The sequence below is a fragment of the Pyrgilauda ruficollis genome, unplaced genomic scaffold (genome assembly GCF_017590135.1).
Source record: "Pyrgilauda ruficollis isolate IOZ18807 unplaced genomic scaffold, ASM1759013v1 scaffold2, whole genome shotgun sequence".
Taxonomy (NCBI): domain Eukaryota; kingdom Metazoa; phylum Chordata; class Aves; order Passeriformes; family Passeridae; genus Pyrgilauda; species Pyrgilauda ruficollis.
This window is the reverse complement of record NW_024519206.1, coordinates 20,224,097-20,245,907: the sequence shown is the minus strand read 5'-3', so window position 1 is coordinate 20,245,907 and position 21,811 is coordinate 20,224,097. Positions and strand designations below refer to the sequence as shown.

Genomic DNA, 21,811 nt, shown 5'->3' with positions numbered 1-21,811 from the left:
GGACTGCTGTTCCTGAGCTCTCTTGTTCCTACGCCCTGCAAATTACATCTTGCATGAACTGTGCTGTTGAACACCGGAGCATCTCTGGAAATATTTTTCATTTCCAAACTCTCAAGAAAGAGATTATACCTCTGCCTGTAAAGGGGAGGAATCTATCACAAGAGTCTTGCTCCAAAAGAATTCTGAAGGGTATGAAGCCCAGCCCGTGTCCAGCCATTACAGGATAACAGTTTGTGGCACCAAGACTTACATTTTAATTTTTGTATGACTACCAGTATAGGTACAATAGGCTTCTGTGGTGCTGTGCAATAAAAAGCAAACATTTCTCAGTGGAAAGCTGCCTATAGCTCGCTGCTATGAACTAGTGCAGCATGTAGAATATCTTGCCATATCTCACATCTTTGATTAATTTTGCACATACTTCTAAGAAAGTAAAACTGAAAAGTTCCTTCAACACTTCAAAGAACATCAACAAAAAAGTATTAAAAACTTGATGCCAATTTTTTTTCTTGTAGTTTAGCAGTCACTTACAGTTCTTACAAACACATGACAGTTTAGTAAACATCACTCAGTGCAGTATACTTATTTGCCCTGTAATTTTTTTCCCAAATACTGAGGCATTTCATATTTAGCATCCACAGAAAAAAATGCTTAAGATGACTTAAAATAATGCTTCCCCCACACAAAAACAACTAGAAAAGAAAGGTGACCAGAAACGAGAAGGAAATGGCATGAAGCTCTGTCTGGGAGGTTTAGACTGGATATCAGGAAAAGGTTCTTCATTCAGAGAGTGTTTGGGCACTGAAATGGGTTCCCCACTTGGCACAAGCCCAACAGAGTTCAAGAAGTGTGCAGAAAACACCCACAGGCGCATGGTGTGATTCTTAGAGATGTCCTGTGCAGGGCCAGGAACTGGAATTTGTTAATCTTTACTGGTCTTCCAACTCAGGACAGCCTACACTCATATTAAGCAGACCTATACAATTCTATAAGTAAGGCTTTCCTCCACATCACCCTTCTCCATCCCCCCACAAGCTGACATCTGACGGCATGACCTTTCCTGCAATGAAGGCTTCTTACATGACGGGGAGCTGTACAGGAGATGGACGAGCAGTAGTTTAGCAGTGCTACCCAGCAACTGTATTTGAGATTTATTCTGTCTGTGTACCAGAACATGGCCCATGTTTTAGTCTCGCTGATTTCTCTCTGCAGTGTCTTTTCAGGCCCGAGTTCAGTGAGGACGCACTCATCCCCTGAAACCAAAGCAGCACCCCTGAGGGAATCAGACTGAACTCCAGCGATTAAGCAGCACCACCAAGAGTTACAACCTCCCTCGTACCTCCCGCATGCCCCCGTTTAACAAATTAACCCAGAAGCTCGACTTCTGTAGGGGTTATTAAGCTCTGAGTGACACAAACACACAACACCCCCCGGCCCCAATACGAACATAGGGCCCTCCCCACCGAGCTCTTCCCGGCCAGGAGGGGGCAACAGCTCAGCGCCGCTTGCCGAGGGCACGGAGGGCCCGGTGCGCACACGGCCCCGCCGGTGACCCGCCGGTGTCACAGGCGCCCCTCACAGCGGCCCCGCGCCCGCGGGGCACTACCTCTTCGGCGGAAGGACACGGCACACAGCCGCACAGGCGGCTTTCCCCCGGAGGCGCGTGTCCCTCCGCGCCGGGCGGCGCAGGCCGGGGGCGGGCACGGCGGGGCCGGGGCCGCTCCCCCCGCACTCACCCGCAGCCTTGTCCGCCGCCATCTCCGCCTCGGCCGCTGCTCCGTGCGGGACCGCGCAGCCCGAGCTCGCCGGTAGTTGCCGAGAGTCCCCCGCGCGCTGCGCCACAGGCGCTGCCCGACCGCCGCCACCAACCGGCCGCTGGCCCCCGGCGCTACTTTGCCGCTGCCGCTGCCCTGCGCGCGCCGGGCCCGCCCCGCCGGTTGCGCCGCCCGCCCCGATTCGCCCGCCGCTTCCGGGTTCCCGGCGCGCCCGCGACGTCCGGTGGTTGCTGGGGCACCGCGGATGTGACGGCAGGACGCGGCGGGGGGGAGGGAGAGGTGAGCGAGGCGGGGCCGCCATGTTGGCGTGTGAGGGCCGGGGTGCGGCGGTGCGCGGTGCTCCCGCGGCACGGAGCTCGCCGGCAGCTGCCGGCCGCTGTCTCGAACCGGGTTTGTCCTTTCTACCCCACTGAGACGTGCCGGCTCTCATAATGGATATCTAAAATATCTAAAGGTGGGGTGCTAAGAGGATGGCGTCAGGCTCTGCTCGGTTGTGCCAAGCAATGGGATAAGAGGCAACGGGCAGAAACTCATCCGTGGGAAGTTTCACCTGAACATGAAGATGAACTTCTTTACTGTGCGGGTGACTAAGCACCTTAACAGATTGTCCAGAGAGGCTGAGGAGCCTCCGTCACCAGGGATATTCAAAAACCCCCTGGACACAATCCTGTGCAGTGTCTCTGGGATCGTCTTGCTTGAGCAGGGAGGTTGGACCAGCTGATCCACTGTGGTCCCTCCCAGCCTGACCCATTCTGTGATCCCCTCCAGAGCAATAGCGGTGACCTGGAGGCTTCTGTTCAATGTATTCTCTAGTTCATGTGCATTATCAGGGGGACGATCTAAAGTGTTGTTAAGGCGCTTCTCACCATACTAATCAATGGCAATAAGTGCCCGGTGCAGGCTCAGTGCCAACATCCCACATTCCTTCCTAAGTGGCTGTTTGGGCACTGCACACCCAAAGCCTGGGCAGGGGCACAAAACCCTCATCACACTGAGGACCCCAATTAGCCTTTTTAATGGTTGTTCTTATATTTCTTATTCAAGTAACAGACATGGGATAAATGGCACTGGCATTATCATGAATATTAAAGATTCTTAAGTGTTTGTGTCCAGTTCCAGGCCTCTCAATTCCGGAAGGACAAAAAGGTTCTGGAGTGGGTCCAGCAAAGGTCAGTGAAGCTGGCTAAGGGTCTAGAGGATAACAAGGAGCAGCCAAGGGAACCAGGGTTGTTTAGCCTGGAGAAAAGAAGGCTCAGGAGTGACCTTATTACTCTCCACAACTGCCTGAAAGGAGGGTGTAGTGAAAGGGAGGTCAGGCTCTTCTCCTGGGCAACCTGTGACAGGACTAGCCTCAAACTGTGCCAGGGGAGGTTGGGCATCATTCTTCATGGAGAAAGCAATTAAACGTTAGAATGGATTGCTCAGGGAAGCAATAGACTTGCTGCCCCAGCAAAGACTGGACATAGCACTTAATACCATGGTCTGGTTGACATGCTGGTGTTCAGTCACAGGCTGGACTTTCTGATCTCAGAGAGCTTGTCCAAGGTAATGGATTCTGTGATTCTGTTATTACTTGGATCTGCTATACATAGTATTTTAGCATTCACCTTTGCTACGATGTATCTTAGCAGGCTGAGCAGCCACTTCTTGTTCTGACTCTTGGGCATAGACTCTGTGGATGAGTGCAGAGGAGCCAGGTAGGGGGTTCTCTTTTGAACTCTCATGGTTATATTTACAACAGGAAGTAGGATGAGGTTAGAAGGCACCCCAGGGATGTCCCCTTCAAGCACCAAAAAGTTCCTTGTGTCTCTGTTCTTTGGAGTCAGGCTCCACAGACACAGGGACAGTTACCCTTAATGGCCATCATCGACATGCACTGTGCTTCTTCTGTGTCACTGTGGGGTCCCTGCCAGACACTGCTTCCACAGTGATAGCCGACAGTTATCTGTTGATATGGGAACACTTTCTTCTATTATTTCTCCTGATGTGGTTCTCCCCCTTCCCCCACTCCTTCCTCATTTATTCCTGTTAAGCATCATCTTGTTTTCCTACTTGTGACAGCAAGCGTAGATACACTCAGTTCTGATTAAGAGGCTTTAGTTTGTAAGGTTTTTGTCTCGTTGCCAGCAGACAACACTTGTCAAGACAGCCCAGAGTGTCTCACGCACACTGCACCTGTGGCGTGCCTCTTGCATGTTAGGGGAAAGTTGTCCTTGGAAAGTCAACAGCTACAGGGATTCAGTGGATGCAGGATTTCTTAGCAGTCTTCTTGCAGTGGCCTCCAGTGACAGTATTGTCCCTAACTCTGCTATCAGGCCTCTCAGAGAGGTCAGGTTTGTAGGTAAGGAAAAATTTAACACAGGGAAACAGCTGGGAAGAAATGCACTCTAACACATACCAGCTCTGAACTCCTTTAAATCACAGCTTTTAATGAGCCAGGCCCTGTAACATGAAGGATTCTGAAAAGGAACAGGAAGATTGAAGAGCAGGATGATTCTTCCTATTTTGTAATTGAAGTTCTGAATATTCCAAATTATGTCTAATAACTTACTGTTTATCACCGCTTCTTCAATTCATCTTCACTCAACTCTGATCTTCAGGCTTTCTTTTAGACACATATATGATAAATAATCACACAATTCATATTCTTACATATCTTATTCCAAGTCTCTGAATTTGTTGTATCTTCTTTTGTAAGAAGTTGGACAAGACCTGTATGTATTTGTGAGTATCTGCAAGTTGCAATAGCAAGTACTCCTAATGTGTATATATTTAAAAGTGTAATTATTTATTAATGTTGCCATTCTGTTTATTTATATGTGCATATATATGTAAAAACCATGCTGTTTTGGTAAGAAATAAAACCTGTAAAGGGAAGAGCACTGTGCTACAAGTGTAACTGCATATTCTCTCTGCTTTTATCAAAACAAGGAAGTCACCAAAAATCTATGCTGAGTGACCAAGCCAGAATGGCCAATGTGGACCTGATGTGAATGTCCATGTCTCTGTCTCCCAGGCTTGGTCCAGTGTTTATTCCCAGTGCCTGAGCAGGAGCCTGCTTGCTCCAGAGCATGTCACATCAGGATGGGCACTGCGGTGAATTTGCCGTGCCGTACTGTAGCTTTTCTTTAACAATCATGTCAAAACCTATTTAGCTTCAGTTGTGGCAGCCCTGGTATCCAGCTGCTCCTCTTCCACATCGTGACATCTAGAGGACAGTAAGAGTTTGCTTTTTCCATGTCTTGGCTTGAAAATACAGGTGTCTGCTAAGGAAGGCAGGATCCTCCTTTGACATGGAAAATGTAAACTCCCTCCCTCTGAATTATTATAATTTTAAATTAAGGAGCTCTCAGACAAAGATGTGGGAGCAGGAATAACAGTTCTTTACTAGGAAAATTAAAAATACAAATGCAATAGTACAAAAAAAGCCACTGACACCCTGTTGGTCAGGGTGTTGGTAGCAGTCCCATTAAATGGTGGCTGCAGTCCTCCTGGAGTGACAGGTGTGGTTCTGTTGAAGCAGTGATCCTGTAGAAGGGTGTAGTTTTCCTCTGATGGTCCAGTGGTGGTGTAGATGGACCTGGTCTTCCTCTGGGAATCTAGTGGGAAAAGGCTGGCTGTGGTGTTCCAAATATCAGATTATATCCAGGTAGGAATGCTTGGCTCCTCCCCCTGGGCAAAGCATCTCACAGTGGGATGATGTAATTTTTATCAGTCATGCAGTGAGACTCAATGGCCCATTAACAGCAGATATATCCCCGAGGGAGGCCATGGAAGAGATAAAGAAAACTGCCAAAGCTGCTTTTGACAGGTGGCCCAATTAACAGTAGATAACTGCCCCACCTCTAACAGATGGCAATAGAATACACAGCCCCAGCCACGTCTTGCAACCTAAGACAATCCATCATGCCATAATTTTACCACAGGACTTGTTTACCTGAGAGGTACTTACAGCAAGCTTTGGTATAACTTCCATCATCATTTTGCCATGTCTGCAGCTTGTAGTTCCAAAATAATTTCTCTTTTTCCATTTCTAGGGGGCAGACAAAGTAATTTTTATCAGCTGGCCTTTTTTTCTCAGTATGGATTATTTTTAAAAGGAACTTAAATAAAATCTCTTCTTATTAATACTCAATTGCTTATGTGTGTGGAGCTTACTGAAGGAAAGGAAGAGACCTGCCCTTTATTACAAGTCAAACACACAGTCATGCAATCAAAAATGTTGACATTTTTCCTTCAAAAATATTGTGATAGCTTCACTACTTTCCTGTAAGGAAAGAGGAGCAGGTTTCTTGAATAATTGTTTCTTATGTTATACTATTGTTTCTATGTTATACAAGTTTCTTGTATCATTTGCATTCTGCTTGGGTCTGGTCTCAGGGAGGCGGGCACGCCATCTGCTGTGGAAGATACAGAATAAAATCAAATACCATTTGTGAGAATAAAAAAAGTATGTAGGAAAAAAATACTTCTAAAATATTAACTCTCTTGGAATTTAGTTTTTTCAGGAAAGAATTTACCACAATTCAGGCTTTTAAAACAAATCTCATTCTGAAGAAAATAAACATGGTACAGAGATGGGCAGTTTTTCTAAGTTTCTTTTGCCCATTTCTAAGTTAAATTGTTAGAAGCCCAAAGAAGCCAACTGTAACTAGTAATTTCAAGGACAGTGGGGGAAGTGTCAGGAGCAATAAAACCTATCTGCTCTCAGACAGAGTAGTCTCAACATCTCAACAACATTCCTGCCTTGTACACTATCTTCCTTTAGCAGACTAGATTAAGCAGAAGTAGACCAGGTTTTCTCTCTGCTTTTGGCCTCAAAAAGCAAACTTTTCAAGGCTCTGTTTCAAGTTCTTGGAGACCCAAACACAGCAATACAGCAATCGCCTAGCCAGCCTTGCAGCTGTAATGAGATGTAGATAACCTCTCCACTGATCATACCAGCAAGACTTGGCTAGCAGAGGAGAAAATCAGGATTTGTGGCATCCCCAATCACTGCCAGGCTATGGAAGAGAGAAAAGAGTATGACCAGCTCCAAAGGGACCTGTGAAAATTACATGCTTTTGCCAGATTCCACAGTATGAAAATCTCAGCAGCACTTTGTTTGCCTAGTATATTCCAAAAGAGAATTTAATAGAAGAAATGTTTTCTATGTTATTATTAAAGCTCCCTCTCCTTTGCCACTCTAGTTTAAAAGCCATTACCCCCTAGGTGGCACTGTCCAATAAAACAAGGCATGTTTAAATATGGAATGATCATTAAGAAAGAGTCATTAAGGTTGGAAAAGACCTTCAAGGTGAACCTGTGGCCAAACACCACCATGTAACTAAACCATAGCACTTAGTGCCACATCCAGTCATTTCTTGAACACTTCCAGGGATGGTGACTCCAGTGCCAGGAGCAACAGGATGTACTAATGCTTGACAACCCTTTCCGTGACAAAATTCTTCCTGATGTCCCACCTGAACCTCCACTGGTGCAGCTTGAGGCCATTTTTTCTTGCCCTGTCACTGGGCCTGGAAGAAGAGGCTGACCTCCTCCTGGCTACAGCCTCCTTACAGGGGATTGTAGAGGGCGATAACGTCCTGCCTGAGCCTCCTCTTCTCCATGCTAAACACTCCCAGCTTCTTCATCTGCTCCTCAGAGGACTTCTGCTCCAGACCCTTAATAACCTTTCTTGCCTTTCTCTGGACACGCTCCAGCACCTCAAGGTCTTTCTTGCAGTGAGAGGCCAAAGACTAAACACAGAACTTGAGGTGCTGAGCACAGGGGGACAATCACTGCCCTGGTCCTACTGGCCACACTAATTCTTTTACAGGCCAGGATGCCAGTGGCCTTCTTGGCCACCTGGGAACACTGCTGGCTCATGTTCATCTGGATGTCAACCAACGCCCCCAGGTACTTTTCTGCTGGGCCTGTGGAATTCTTGTTTACAATATAAACTAGCGTAAGTATGTTGAATGTAGCTATTAGTCTCAGCTTGGTAATCCTCTTTTTCTGAATCTGTGTCTCAGTCAATAAAACATGCTGCTGTGAATCTCATTTAAATACAGTATTTTTACTTTCAGAGTGCTATGGAATATATTTTCCTGGAAAATTATTGTGCATTGCATATATTTGTTCTGTGTGTGCTCAGTGAATAAACCTGCAGAGGCTGTGCTTACTTTAGCAAGTCATTCAGAGCAGCAGGAGCAGATTGACAGCTGTAAACTGCAGGGGCTGAGGTTCCTCACAGCTTCAGTATATTCTCACACAGAACTTATTTTGCATCTGGTGGGAACTGGCCCAGTACTGCACATCATCATCACCTATTTTGAAACTCCCTGAAAAAAAGCTCTCTCACAAAACTCCCTCGACCACAGGACATCTCAGAAGCAGTAAGTTCCCCTCTCACCTGTCTCCCATAGACATGTTTCACACCAGTCTCCATTATGTACATAAAAACTTCACAGGCAGAAGGAAGCCCTCTTTTCTCACTCCTCCAGGTTTTGAGTGACACTGTTTTACTTGTTTCATATCCTGCTCTTCACTCTGGTGCTGGAACATGAATTGCTTGGTGGTGCAGGGGAGGAGGAATAGCCTTTGCCCTCCAGGCACTGTAGCAGTGCCAGGAAAACACCTCGAGTACACCCTTCTTACCCCTTGCTTTCACATATAAAAAAAGGAGACAGGATATCTTTCTGACAGTGTTTACCACTGTGACAGCTTTGTTCACAGCCAGATAGAAATGCTGAGCCTAGGAGAGAAACTTAGACAGACAGGATGTTGGGATGTGGAAAGAGAACAAGTGGGTGCAAAACTTCTGAGAGCAAGGGGGTGCCACTGAGGAACAGGGAACCGTGGAACATAAGGGATTTAAAGAAATGATGCCACAATATCCTCAATTAATTTCTGTAATTCCCTTTTGAGAAGAGGTGCTCTGATTTTCTTCATATTATAGTACCTGGTAAATAATTCCATCATGTACATCTTCTTTGCTCACTCAAGATCTCCTCTGATTTTCCTTGTATATGGTATTATGTGTTGTCCTTTCATTTGGCTCTCACATCATTATCTTTTTCTGGTAATAGGCAGACATCATCCAAATTGTGCCATGTAAGGCTTTCCTAGGACAAGAAACAAAACATGATTTTATATAATCTTCATTTTTCTCTTCTGATGTCATCCAGAAGAAATCTGCCCACCCAATTACAATTACTCTGGCAAACAAAGAGGTTGTGGGAGGAGAACTATTCACATGTCAGCATACATTTGGAGTTGTTTACCTTCCTGTAGAGAAGGCCAGCACCAATTTTATAGAACTTTGGTTTCCAGTTCAACTCTCAAATTGACTGGAGTACCTTTATTTCAACAAAAGTATGCTCAGACCCAATCCATAACTTGCAGAGGGGCAAAATTTCCAGTGTTACCCAGTTAGGAGTAAAAGGTCTCTAAAACATTTTGTGACTACATCAGTGCCTTTTAGTGCAAGCAGGAATTGATTTATTCCTAACAGGAGGATGTCTGCATGATGTATGTGTTTATGTCCAATGTGTCAGGCACTACTTTGTGCCCTTCAACATTGCAGAGCATTGTTTGACCCTTTTTAAGACACAGAACTAGAAAGCAAATGTACTTGTGATGAATCAGAGGCTTTGAGGAAACATTGGTTCTTTCAGCCCAGCCTTAAGAATTCTTCCTGTGCTGGCCCAAGCTGATATGCACACTTAGTAAGAAACTCTAATACTGGATTTCTTTGGTTTGCAACAACTAGGAGGCTGGAGCTTATTAGGAAATTATATTATGTCTCCAGGCACTGAAAAGGTAAATTCTTCCTAATGACTTGTTTGTTGTAGTTATTATTCTCAGCATTTCTCCAGACATTCAGAAATAGATTATTTCTCTCTTGAGAAGTATAAAGCAATTTTTTTTTTCACTAAGGAAACAAATTATTTTGCTTATAAAGCCTATAAGAGATGTTGCAGAAGCCAAAAAATGTGTTCAGTACAGTTTTTCTACCTTAACAGTGTGCAGTAGAATTTTTATGTATGTTCTCGTTATTTTTCCTTTTTTTTTTTTTTTTTTTTTTTAAGCTCTCACAAGCATTTGAGTAAATTTGAAGTATTTTTTCCTCCAAAACTTCTAGGAGCTTAGAAATCTAAGACTGCCACACAATTTGTTGAAAGATGTTAAGTCTTTAGTGATGGAGTTGTTTTTTTAAGAAATAGGAGGGGGTTTTATATATTATTTGCCTAAGATTGTAGGCCTCTGTAAAACTTGCATCTAAATGTCATCATGCTGCACATCTGCAGATCATACTGAGATATTCCTTTTTTGTTTGTTGTGAAAAGCAACAGGAAATACCCTGTTGGCAGCTACTATGTTCTCTGTGTGAGTCTGTGAGGTTCTGACTCAGACAGTCTCCAGTTCAAGTCAAAACCTCAGGTTTTAATGATACATGATTAAATACAAAGGGGGTTTTGTCGGTTTTTTTAATTAAATTTTAACTTGCTGTGTTACATCCCAGGAACAAAATACTGCATGTGATCCTGGATGAATGCAGGACAAAAATCCTAACCCATATGTTTTCTTTATTTATAAAGATTAATGTAGACTTTATTTCAACAGTTCATATTGACTCTTGAATTTCCAAATATATTTGACTGCAGTAGTAATTTCTGAAAGCTATTTTAGCTTCTTTCTATCTGTCCTCCCTGCCTAATCTAAGTCAGTTGTAAATGCATGTGGCTTCAAAGGAGGCAGGAAAAAAGCATAATGAGGATAGTCTATGTGCTTCAAAATGTTAAAAAGATGGAAAACTATTTAAAGAACAAAACATGTCTCAGGAGCTCGAGAATCACTGTGGACTGACATATGGTAATCGTATGTCAGCATATGCCTGTGCTACTTCTACAGCATATCTCCATTTGCTAAATTCTATTTGTGTCCAACGTTGTAGCAAGAAGATCAAGTTTCAATGCAGTTTAAAAAATGTACAAGCACGATGATATGCTTAATTTTTAGTTTTCTGTAGAAGCAATCCTGCATATTTTTATTCTTTCCTTGTTTCCTTGCTCCTTTTTCTGATTTCAGACACTTCAATTTACCCATCTCACTCCGTGTTAATTTCTTAGTATCAAGAAAATTTGGACCAGCTCCAAGATTAACAAGTATTCCTTGGGGCAGGAGGGAGGAAGATTCAAAAGATGCAGTGCACAGAAACATGTAGAATTAGAAGAGGGGAAACAGTTTCAGTTTCCTGCTCTAAATCTAGTAATTGAATAACCTAATCACTGAGTCATTGTGTGTATTTGTTTCTGGTTTCCAGAACCCAGAAATTCCATTCTGAACTAAAGAAATCTCTCTTTGGAAAATTTTGCTGAAGTTAATATAATTTTACTTTCAGTTAAATAGGACTATTAGAAAAGTGCTGGGAAATTTCAGACACAAACTAGCTGTGAGTTATGAGCTAACCCCAATTCTCATGTTGCTTCCTAAGAAATATTCCTTCCTCCATCTCAAAGCTGAGGATATCTGTTTGTTTCAGTTTTGTAACCCATGTTAAAGCTGACAAACTATATATTTGACTCTTCTGGCAATTAGAAAATAGCTTATTAGGAGCTGCAAATAATGTTGACAATTAACAGTAAAAATACTGAGTATTGTATATGGGTCTAAGATTCCTTCCATTACTACAGTGTAAATGGAAAGCATTTCACTTAAGGATACTGCCTGACAGGGAAATAGGTTAGAGCAAGAAAAGATTCCAAGGGTAACATTGTGTTGTTTGGGTTACACAGATAAAGTAAACGGAGCACATATTTCCTTTCTATCTGGAAACAAGCAGTGAAGAATTTCAATTTCCAGTCAGACAGGCAGGGAGTGGATTCTCCTCTCAAGATAAACCCAAAATAACTTTGGCAAAGAATGTCTCTAGACTGACACTGCTACAGTCCAGATGAGAAATTCCCCCACATTTCTGAGTCTCAAGCATGGATGAACACAGCAGACCAGTGAAGCAATCATTTAATCATTCAGTTCCATTAAATGGGACATTGGTTAGCTATATGTGTCAAGAGCTAGAAAAAGGAGAGCTACTTTGAATACGCACAGGCCTTGGGATTAGAAAACCACCAGGATTTCTGCCCAAGGATTGCTGCACTGAAATGTCTTGGAGTTTTCTATCATAACCCAAAGCTGTGGTGGTGGTTGAGGAGAGGCTGTGCAATGGTTGCTGCAGTTTCTGCTTTGCTGCATTACCTTGTAATGACATTAGCACATATTTTACATTCTGTGAGGGGAATGCTTCCCTCCTCCTCCTCCCTGCCACTTAGAAACAGTGAAGAGATGAGATGTGACACTTGAAAATGCTACAGCGCTGTGACCTCACTGGGGTAATAAGATGGTCTTAGTGGAGGCAGAAAATTCAGCTGCCTGAAGTACTTTTGCTTCGTCCAGCTGGTGTCTTACTGTCTGCAAAGCTGCTTCCAGACAGCAGTGCTTTGTTATTCACTTGACTTTACTAGCCCTTGTCAGAGTTAATTGGATTTGTGACATGGTCAGATGTTTATTTCTTGATTCTGTTCTCCCTTGCCTTAGAGAACTCATACGCCAGGGGAAACAACATTACATCTAGCAAATACCAAACTATGAAGAGATACACAGAAATGCTGTCCAACTTTTTAGGAGATAAAATTTAAGGAAATGTTTGCTTAAAATATTTTCCCCTCTAATTTATGACAATATTATCACTTAGCTCTGATTTATTACAATAATTAAAGCAATTATAAACCCTTTTGTTTAAATATATCCACAGCTCTCTAGACAGTCAAATGTCACATTCATTAACGTGGTCACGTATAAATGCCCAACTAAACCTTATTGTAGCTGAATGCTGTTTTGGGGAAGAATGCACATAAAACACATAAACACAAGGTTACATTTCTGGTAAAATTTCTTAGTTTATTAAGCATTTGAAAAACTTACGCTCTTATGAAAGCCACTGCCTACAGGCATAATTTTATTATACCTTCCTTTGTGTAATAACTTCTGTTTTGTATGTGAGATTATATACGATAGTAGTTATACAACTCACTTTCTAAATCTTTGCTATTACTGATGTAGTATTTTGCTGTAAATGTTTTTAAATACAATGAAGAAATGTTCATGAAGTTATTGATACATCTAAATTATTTAAATCAAAAAACAAAAAAATGACTTAATTTACAACTGCCAGAAAAAGCAGTTGAATGAATTTTGGCACAGAATCCCAGAGAAGGTTTTATTCTGAAATGCAATCTCCCTTCTTACGGAAGTTTTGCTTGGATGAGAGGCCCACACGTGACCTTAGAGAACAGATAAACACAGACACGCTCACAGCACTCTGGAAGTCACAGTGGATGCAGTCTTTTCTTCAGGCTTGAAACGAGTAAATCAACCACAGCTTTGTGAACAAGGAGTGTATAGAAATACCTGAACATTCATTCATATGCCAGCATGAGCTAGATTTCATAGATGTTATATGATAGTAACAGCAGGAGGAGAGGGGGAGAGAGAGACAGATTGACAAAGCAGTTAAGCATGGGCTTAACTTTAAGTTTGCATCCAAATCCTCATGAAGTCAACAGCTATGCATTTGGAGCTATGCCAGGATGCAGCTGAAGATGTGACCATCATAGTCCACTTTATGTAAGCATGTTGTTACTAAGTTTGTAAGCAGAAATGGAGTTAGGCAGTTATTGGTAATCTGTGTTGTGAAAAACATGTTGGCAAAATTTTTATATTGGCTAGTGCAAGAGAGTAATAGAATCAAAAAGAAACTACATGTCATCATGTCAGCAAGAAACAGTGTATGATTTGTTTCTATTTCATTCTAATTTTATTATTAACAGACCCCCAGTGCTTTCAGTACACATAAAGCTGCAGCAGCACAGGGGCAAATCATTTGAGCTTGGTGTCATTTTGGGCAGCTCTTTGGAAGCATCTGAAAAATGCACAACAAGGCTAACCTCCACTCCAACATATTGTACTAGCTGAGAAATAGGGGAGGATTTTTTTTTTTTTTTTATAGTGCTTCCACCTTTTGTACTGATTTTGACAGGACATTGGTTCCTTAAATAAGGCAGTGTTTAGTCCTTCATCTCTTGCACTGTGAGGTAGCATTTTATAAGCCAAAATAATGTCCATCTAGACTCTGAAACTGTTACTCTACCCCACTAAGAACTTCAGGAACAGACTTACTGCCTTTAGTGAGGCAAGGTCTGAAGTAAAATCACTAAGCAACTTTGCTGAAAACGCTACTCAGCTGGAGAAATTTTATCAGAATATCATCTTCTATTGTATCACTGTTTCTATTTGCCAAATTAATTATAAGATTTTCTTATGTTCTACTGTATTATGTTAACTAAAAATTCTTCATTACATTTCCTTGAGGACAGTCATAAAAAAGGCATCATCTCCAGACAATGGTCTATAAAATATTTGGTGTATCATAGCTCCTTCACGACATTCACACGCATCTTTCAATATCATTATTTAGCTTCAATAAAATTGAGATTTCTTTATTTACATGACATCTAATAACAATCTACAAGCAATAGCTGGAACAGAAAAAGCAGTTCTTCTCCAACCCTGCCTATTATTGTGGAATTGATTTAGTTTTGGAGTAGAGGTCCATTAGGAAAGATAAGTTTTCTAGCAAGCTATTCAAAATGCAGAAAAATATTAAAGAATAATCAGGAAAAGGAAGAAAAATAGCTTTGTGCATTTTTATTATTTATTATCCTGAGTTGGCACCTACTTTGATACAAAGACTTACACATCCCAGAATGCTCCATGCTCTTAAATTGTACTTTTCTCAGCCCTAAAAAGATAGTATAAAAAATACTAAGGTCAACACACCAGCATGAAGCTTATCAGCTTCTATTTATTCTTACAGTTCTTTCACAATACATTATTAATACCATGGTTGTATCAACTACCATGAATATCTAACTGATTAAAAAATTGCATGTTAGTCCACAAGACATTGTTGATGTCTGATTGAATCTCAAATAAGATTAGATATTGTTGGGGGGCGGGGGGGGGAAGTCTTTTAAGATAAAAGCAAAGCACAAAACCTCAACAAAACCTAATGCTAATGTCAGAAGCCAAATTCCAACTTAAAAAGCAACATTCCACTAGACATGCTTCTGCATTTTGTGTCATTTCTTCATGAACCTTCCTCAGAAGCAGGACTGCTACAAAGTGATGTGTTAAAGGCATCCATCCCTGCTTTCAGGTACAAGGCCTTCCTTAGTGACAGAAATAGGATGTCCACTTATGAAACAATTTCTTAAAGAGCTACTAAAAGCTGGCACAAGATAAAACATTTCCAGGCCTGGAAGTTCCTTAGCTTCCAGCACTGCCAGGAGGCAGGAGGCACAGCCCCTCACCCCAGGGTGACAGGGACCCTTTGGGAGGGAGTCCATCTGGACACCTGCTCAGGGACCTGCAGCCCTGCAAGTGCTGCCAGCCCTGCCGCAGAGGCAGCTGCAGCTCTTGGAAGGCTGGGCCACCTGCCAAGTGGATGGCTAGAGAGCTGGCAGGAAACCAGCAAGTTTCTGGCAAAAATTTGACAAGCTTGGGTTCCATAAGATTTCTCTTTTAAAACATAAGAATGCTACCTTCTCTTCACAACAAAATACTAAATAGTTTATGTTAGGAAGTGCGTTTTGTACAAGCCCATTTTCTCCCTCCAAAAATACACACTGAGTAAAATTTAACTTGACAGTTTGTGGTGAAGTTCAGATAAAACCAAACATTAAGGAATATATGCCTAATAAGAAAAATTAGCATAGAAATAAATAGAACCACACAGTCTACCTGGTATGTCTGTGTCATCTGTTGAGCAGTGCAATACAGGGTACTGTAGAAATTCTGCAATTAGTTCTAAGAAAAACTGAAATATCACAATGTATCTGCTTACCCATGGTCCTTCCTCAGGCACATCAGGGCCACAGGCAGGCAGACACTGACTGAAACAAGGGGTTAAAATGTAACTCTCCTAACTTTTTATTGACTTCCCTTAGCTAGAAATAGAAAAAACATAATGTGATTTCCTGATATAGCTCAGTATGAAGTTGCCTCAGCACAATTTTTAAAATGTATTTTAGACATAAATTAGCACATATTAATGTTAATAGAGTTATAATGCTTATTGTGTCTGAGCTAGAACCTTCAGCTTGGGTTGTGCAGTTTGCTTACATATTTAAAAGAGCAGGAAAATCTACAGTCCTCCTACTGCCAAACAGCATAATAATTAAGTAATTAATCAGCAACTACTTAGCTCTTGAACTAGCTAAGCTAAAGAATTCTGGCAGCTGTACTTTTGGGGATTGAAGGCTGAATCCACACTGATGGATCCAATATTCCTTCTGCACTGGTGTCAGTGCTTTACACTCTGACACGGTGGCTGGCAAGCCCCAACCCAAGTTCATATTGTTCTATATTCATATATGGTTTTACAGCCAGGAGTTCACTATAAGGAATGCTGACAGAGTTGTCCCTTGTGAGTATCTATGTCAGACTGAATTTGGTTTTCAATATTCCCCCTTCAGCTTTAAACAAATGCAGGTTTCATGCACTCAGCTAAGTATTAATTAGCCTGATGCCTATCACTTGGGGGAAAATAACTTTATGCCATGTTACATTCCTTCAGCTCTTATGAAGTGTGAGAATCAGTTTCAGCTGTTATATGCACTTGAACTTCTGCTTTTTTGTGCGGGAACCTAAACAATCTGTTAATGAAGGTAGAAATCACTGTAGCAGAGAATCACTGTCCCATTCTGTCATTTTACAGCAAGAAAACACCAGCATTTATGGTATCCTTTTGCAGCCAGAAATTTCTGTTGTACCAGTACAAGACTTCCAGGAGAAAATAAATACCTGGCAAAAGACAATGGAAAATGCTAAGTCTTGTCTCAAAGTTTTCATTTTATACATTGCAGTATTTATTTAACTTCCTTGATCAAGGAAGGTAGTTAAGTCCAACTCTTCTTGACAGCCAGCAGGAATAGAGGTAGTTAATACACATTTTAATGTGCTGCTGTCTCCTGCACTCTCCAGACCATCGAGAGAAACTGTGCATTCCCCGTAAGTCTGCCACTTATGGATATAATGATGAATATAATATATTTGGCTGCCTTCCTAACAATACCTAGCAGCATCCAGCACACATGCTCATACTGTATTAGAATATACCAATTTTGTAAATGTGGAAAGAGACACATTTTCTGAAGTCAATGAGTACAGCTAGAAAAAAAACATAGCAAACAGGAAGGACTGCACTGCAGACCACTTGTGTGAAGCAAAGCCTTTTCTTCAGAGAAGGACACTTTTATTTCATAAATTTATATTAAGCTGAATTTCTTTGTCCAGCTTGTATGTTCTTGGTCACTGGCATTTTTCATGAGACAAAGCAAATGCTGATCCTCTTTGGGCTGTAAGGGAAAACATCTGCTAGTCAGAACTGGGGTATTGAGAGCACTTGGTCAACCCAACTTCACAGAAGGTTTAAGTACCTCCAGACTGTATCACATCTGTCAAAGCAGAAGCAAATACAACACAAAATGTAGAGCAGGTCCAATTTTTAGTGTGTCAGTAGAATCAGCCTGCAGTTATTTTTAACTGCCTCGGAAAGCTTAGCAGGCAGATACAGTTAATCCTTTAAAGGATTTGCAGGTATTCATAGCTTAATAAGTAAGTATAGTGGATTAAACCAATAGGAGACTGTAGACAGCCAAAGACAACCTTCACATGCTAACATTAAAGAAATAAAAAAAACAGTTTCTTTTATATAGTTCTTTCCTGACAATCACCCTAAATTGTCAGTATGTGCCAGAATCCCAGACAGTAAAATATGAAATAAAAATGTTAGTCATTAACATCACCATGTGTGATATTTATCAGAAAGCAGTGAATTTCTCTTGTCTTCTATTTCCATTATCCTAGAAGTGCTTTGAAAAGCAGAGCTGCATTGTGAAACAAATTAAAAATACATCTCCTTATGTAATAAATAAATAATAAACCTAAAATGGTACAATTCATTTTAGTAAGAAGAAAAAAGGCTGAATTATTTTTATAGGTTGTATTTTATATTGCTTGTATTCTTTTCCAGGATTCACTGACTGAGGCTCAGCTGACAGATGTGGGCCTTCAATAATATTTATAAACACTGTGAAAAAGAACACACATAATAAGACAATGGAAAAAAAATCAGATGACACAAAACTATTAGGCTGAGGAAATCTAGGACTAGCTATGAAAAGCTTTGGAGGTGGTTCAATACTGAATGGGTGACAAAATGCCAGAGGCTATTCCGTGTCTCCGTGTCATTAAGCACAATGCACATCAAGAGGGGAAGAGAAAATACACATGTATGTGTATATATATATATATGGGGTGTTAGTATCATCAGGAAAGAAATCTGAAAACATCTAGTGCTTAAAGGAACAAACATATCTGGGATTTATTTCAAAATTAACATAGAAAAACATGAAAAATCTGCCCTGTAAACACTCAGGGTGTTTACAAACACTTTATGAATAGTATATGGAGCTTTAGTAATTCCATTATCAAAAATGACACGGTAGAATTAGAAAAACATCTAGAGAAGAATATGAGAGAGAGCAATTATCGAGTAATGAACTTTATTCAAAAGGTAACCTGGTAATAGTTATTCACTAGTTTTCACAATATAAATATTGGAATGGATGCTTTTTTTTTTTTTTTTTGGTAATAATAAACTAACTTTCATTAGATATTGTGAGGCACAAACTGCACACGGATCAGAAAAAACATGACTTCATTGATTCAGCAGTTCTATTCAGTAGGTCAGCAGTAACTGTTAAACAAAAGAGTCTCCTCATCACTGAAGGCCTGAAGAGCATGATGGAAAAATCACTGCAAGCATGACTGCCTCCGGACATTTTTTCCATAAGTATCTACTTACTGGGTTAGGCAGACTTTTCATCTGGATGAATTCAGCAGTTCTCAGGTCCTCATGACTAGAATGACTGAAATCATTATGTATATTGTTTGGCATATTGTTACAAGAAATTTGGCCAAGAGATCCCTGCTTCTATCACTGCTACTTAAAAAGAATCACAATAAAACAAAAATTGCTTCATTAACTGACTAACTGAAGCAGTCTAATTCCCTGCACATTAAGGTTATGTATTCTGGCTACCAGACAAACCACTGCTTTCACCCTTCAACTGTGTTAACTGAAATATAGTTGAAATATATGTAGATAAGAGATACATGAAAGATAAGAGCAGGATATTACTCCACAAGGTTATAATTAGGACCCTGCTCTTCCCAGATGAGTCAATAGTGGGATGTATTCTTGACTTTGATGCTTGAACAGAATTGTGAAACATACAAACATAGGACTAGAAGGGAAGTCGTAAATCACTGCAAGTACTCAACTCTAACACTTGCAGTTGTATCACTTAATTTATTTCAGAAAGTGACCAAAGTCCCTTTAGTAACCACTCTATCAGATCACAGTCTCAAAGTGTCTCTCTGACAGAAAATTCTGTTTGATTTTTAGAGTCAGTGTATTCCTAGTCAGCTGATGACTTACGCTCTTCTACTAACACAGTTCCTTGGCTTCAAGAGAGCTTTACCTCTGTGATGGTGCATTCAGAGAAGGAAATTATATCATCTGTTAATACTTGTTTAGCTTGGCTCATTGAGGCAAGCCCTTTCACAGCAGATCATGGTATGCAATGTGAAGAGGTCCCAGCTGGCTGTGACACCAGGCCTGTCACGGCAGAGACACTGCAGACATTCCACACCCGCATGGCCCTGGTCCCAAGAGCTGTGCAGATAGGTTGGCACATTCCTTTCGGGCCAATGTGCCCTGTCACTGAGACAGCCAGTCTTCCTCAGCATGTATTCAGAGCCAAACTGAAGTGGCTGCACTATTCACTTCTGGAAACAGTTTAGTGGTGGTTAGATCAATTATTTATATACTTATACTTCACTGTGTAGTGTAATTGCACTCCTAGTTTCTCTCTGTACACTTCCAATCCCATTGATCACCAAGCCCTTTCTCCGCACCAACTCTGTACTGATTTGCTTTTCTGGAATGCAGTATTTGCATGGAACAGACTCCAGTTTTTCCATACATCTCAAAGTCTATGATAACCTTTGACATGCAAACTGAAAAGATTTTCAGCATTTGTACTAAGGGCTTTGCCGGAATGCTGAGCCCTGCAAGTCACTACAATGACTCTGAAGCTTAGTGACAATTCTATTATGAGAATGACACCACTTCTTATCGTTTTGGAAGAAGCATATTAATATATATTTTAATATAGTAGTGGCAGATAACTGACATCACCATCACCAAGTTCCTAAGAGATGCCTGAGAAGGGAAGAAATGCAGTTAAAACAATCGGAAATCAGGATTGACAGAACACTTGACAATGGTTCTGCACTTTTTAAGAGCAGTCTATCTTAATTTCTCACACGCTCCAATCTTTCCCCTTTACAATCCAATTTGCTTAGGTAACCTGGACACCTTTCACTCCTCATGGTTCCTCTGGCTCCGTTCCATCCTGCAGATTTTTTGCTGCAAGTCATTCCTACTAACAGTTACTGCACAGAGAATACAGTTTCAGGAAGCCTTATCTCACTGAGTGCTTCACTGTCATATCAGCACTTTTTCTGAATTCAGGAAGGGCAGGGGTCTAGGAGAGGAAATAAGAGAAATGGCTTAGGCAGTGGATTCTATCCTGACCAAGCATGAAGGAAAGGCCAGCACAAAGATCAACATAAACCTCAAAAAAAGGATTTGAGGACATAAAAGGGCTCCAAAACACAGAGACACCATAAGAAGAGCTTTATCACAGAGGGAATGAAACATAGTATCATGGAATCACTTGGGTGGGAAAAGATCTCCAAGATCCTTGAGTACAACCATTTACCTAACACTGATGACACTAAATCACGTAAATCAAGTCCCCAAGTGCCACAACATCAGAAGCTCCAGGACCTTAATGGTCCAGAGTGACTTGGTGGGTGGGAGGATGAGGGGCATTCAAGTTTTATAGATGAGTAAGAAAGGGGCTGTGAAAGACAAAGTAGCTTAAGAGAAAGGACACACAGAAAAACATTTAAAATTAAGATTTTTTAAAAAATGTGTGGCCTTCTGCAGAAATTTAGATTTAGTTATCGAATATAAGAGCTGTGTATGCATATTTAGTCTTATGAAAGCAAGCAAAATACTACTGAAGTTGAATATACAGCCCATATGTATTTACCCCAATATGAAACCCCAATATGTATACTGTAAGGTATACAATACTTACCTTACAGTAATTCATACTCTAACATATATTTTGAAAATCTGTAATACATATCTCAAATCAGACTATGTAATTAGAAAGATCTGTTTGCTTAGCAGAGGAAGCAGAGTAGTGGTACTTCCTCATTCCCTTTCTGCCATCCTAATGCCCTATTGTCACTGTACCTGGCTGCTGTGTTCCTCATGCAGTGAAGAAATGAATGAATACGAGGAAACAGCCTGCAGGAAACAGTCTGTGTTTGACTATCCTTTTATGCTTATTTTGCTTTGTGGCAATACCTCTGGCTTAATAGGGGTTTCATTTGATTTAGTTCAAGTCAAGGGAAGAATCAGCCCCACGATGTGCCCATACACCTATCCAGCATGGCCTTAACGTTCCTGACTAACCTTCTGAACACCTGTCCAAAGGCAAAACAAAGCACTTGGAGATTTCACATGCAATCTGAACGTAATGTGATGTGAGCCAGACAAATGCTTCAACTGACCTTGATCTCTTTCCAAAACATGGAACACCACATTAATAAATATCAATATTCACTTAGAAACCTTCAGAGCACTTAGCTGAAATACTTTCATTGTAGTCATATAGTCAAGTGTTAGCAAATTTTCATCTTAAAGATAGATACTGCATTGGCAGCTGGCAAAGAATTAAGAGAAAAAAATTAAACCAAATACAGGAAGCCCTAATGACAAACAGAACGCT

General features: G+C 41.1%; 1 protein-coding gene and 1 long non-coding RNA gene across 5 annotated transcripts in view; both read right to left on the bottom strand.

Moving 5' to 3' along the window:
- The window catches only part of CNOT10 (CCR4-NOT transcription complex subunit 10), a 32,500-nt gene extending 30,524 nt beyond the window's left edge, over positions 1-1,976 (bottom strand). For all 3 annotated transcript variants that reach the window (XM_041466366.1, XM_041466367.1, XM_041466368.1), the window contains exon 1: positions 1,737-1,976. In XM_041466366.1, the coding sequence (XP_041322300.1) occupies positions 1,737-1,758 (22 nt within the window). In that variant the 5' untranslated portion in view covers positions 1,759-1,976. The remainder of the gene's footprint in view (positions 1-1,736) is intronic.
- Positions 1,977-5,335: 3,359 nt separating this feature from the next.
- LOC121352926 overlaps positions 5,336-21,811 on the bottom strand; it is a 22,835-nt gene continuing 6,359 nt past the window's right edge. Inside the window, exons 1-4 of one of the 2 annotated variants that reach the window (XR_005955013.1) lie at positions 14,554-14,616; positions 8,719-8,881; positions 5,728-5,808; positions 5,336-5,374 (exon numbers count right to left, since the gene is read on the bottom strand). This is a non-coding gene — a long non-coding RNA (uncharacterized LOC121352926). Of the gene's footprint in view, positions 5,375-5,727; positions 5,809-8,718; positions 8,882-14,553; positions 14,617-21,811 lie in introns of those variants that run through there. The other variant, XR_005955014.1, reaches the window with a different exon arrangement.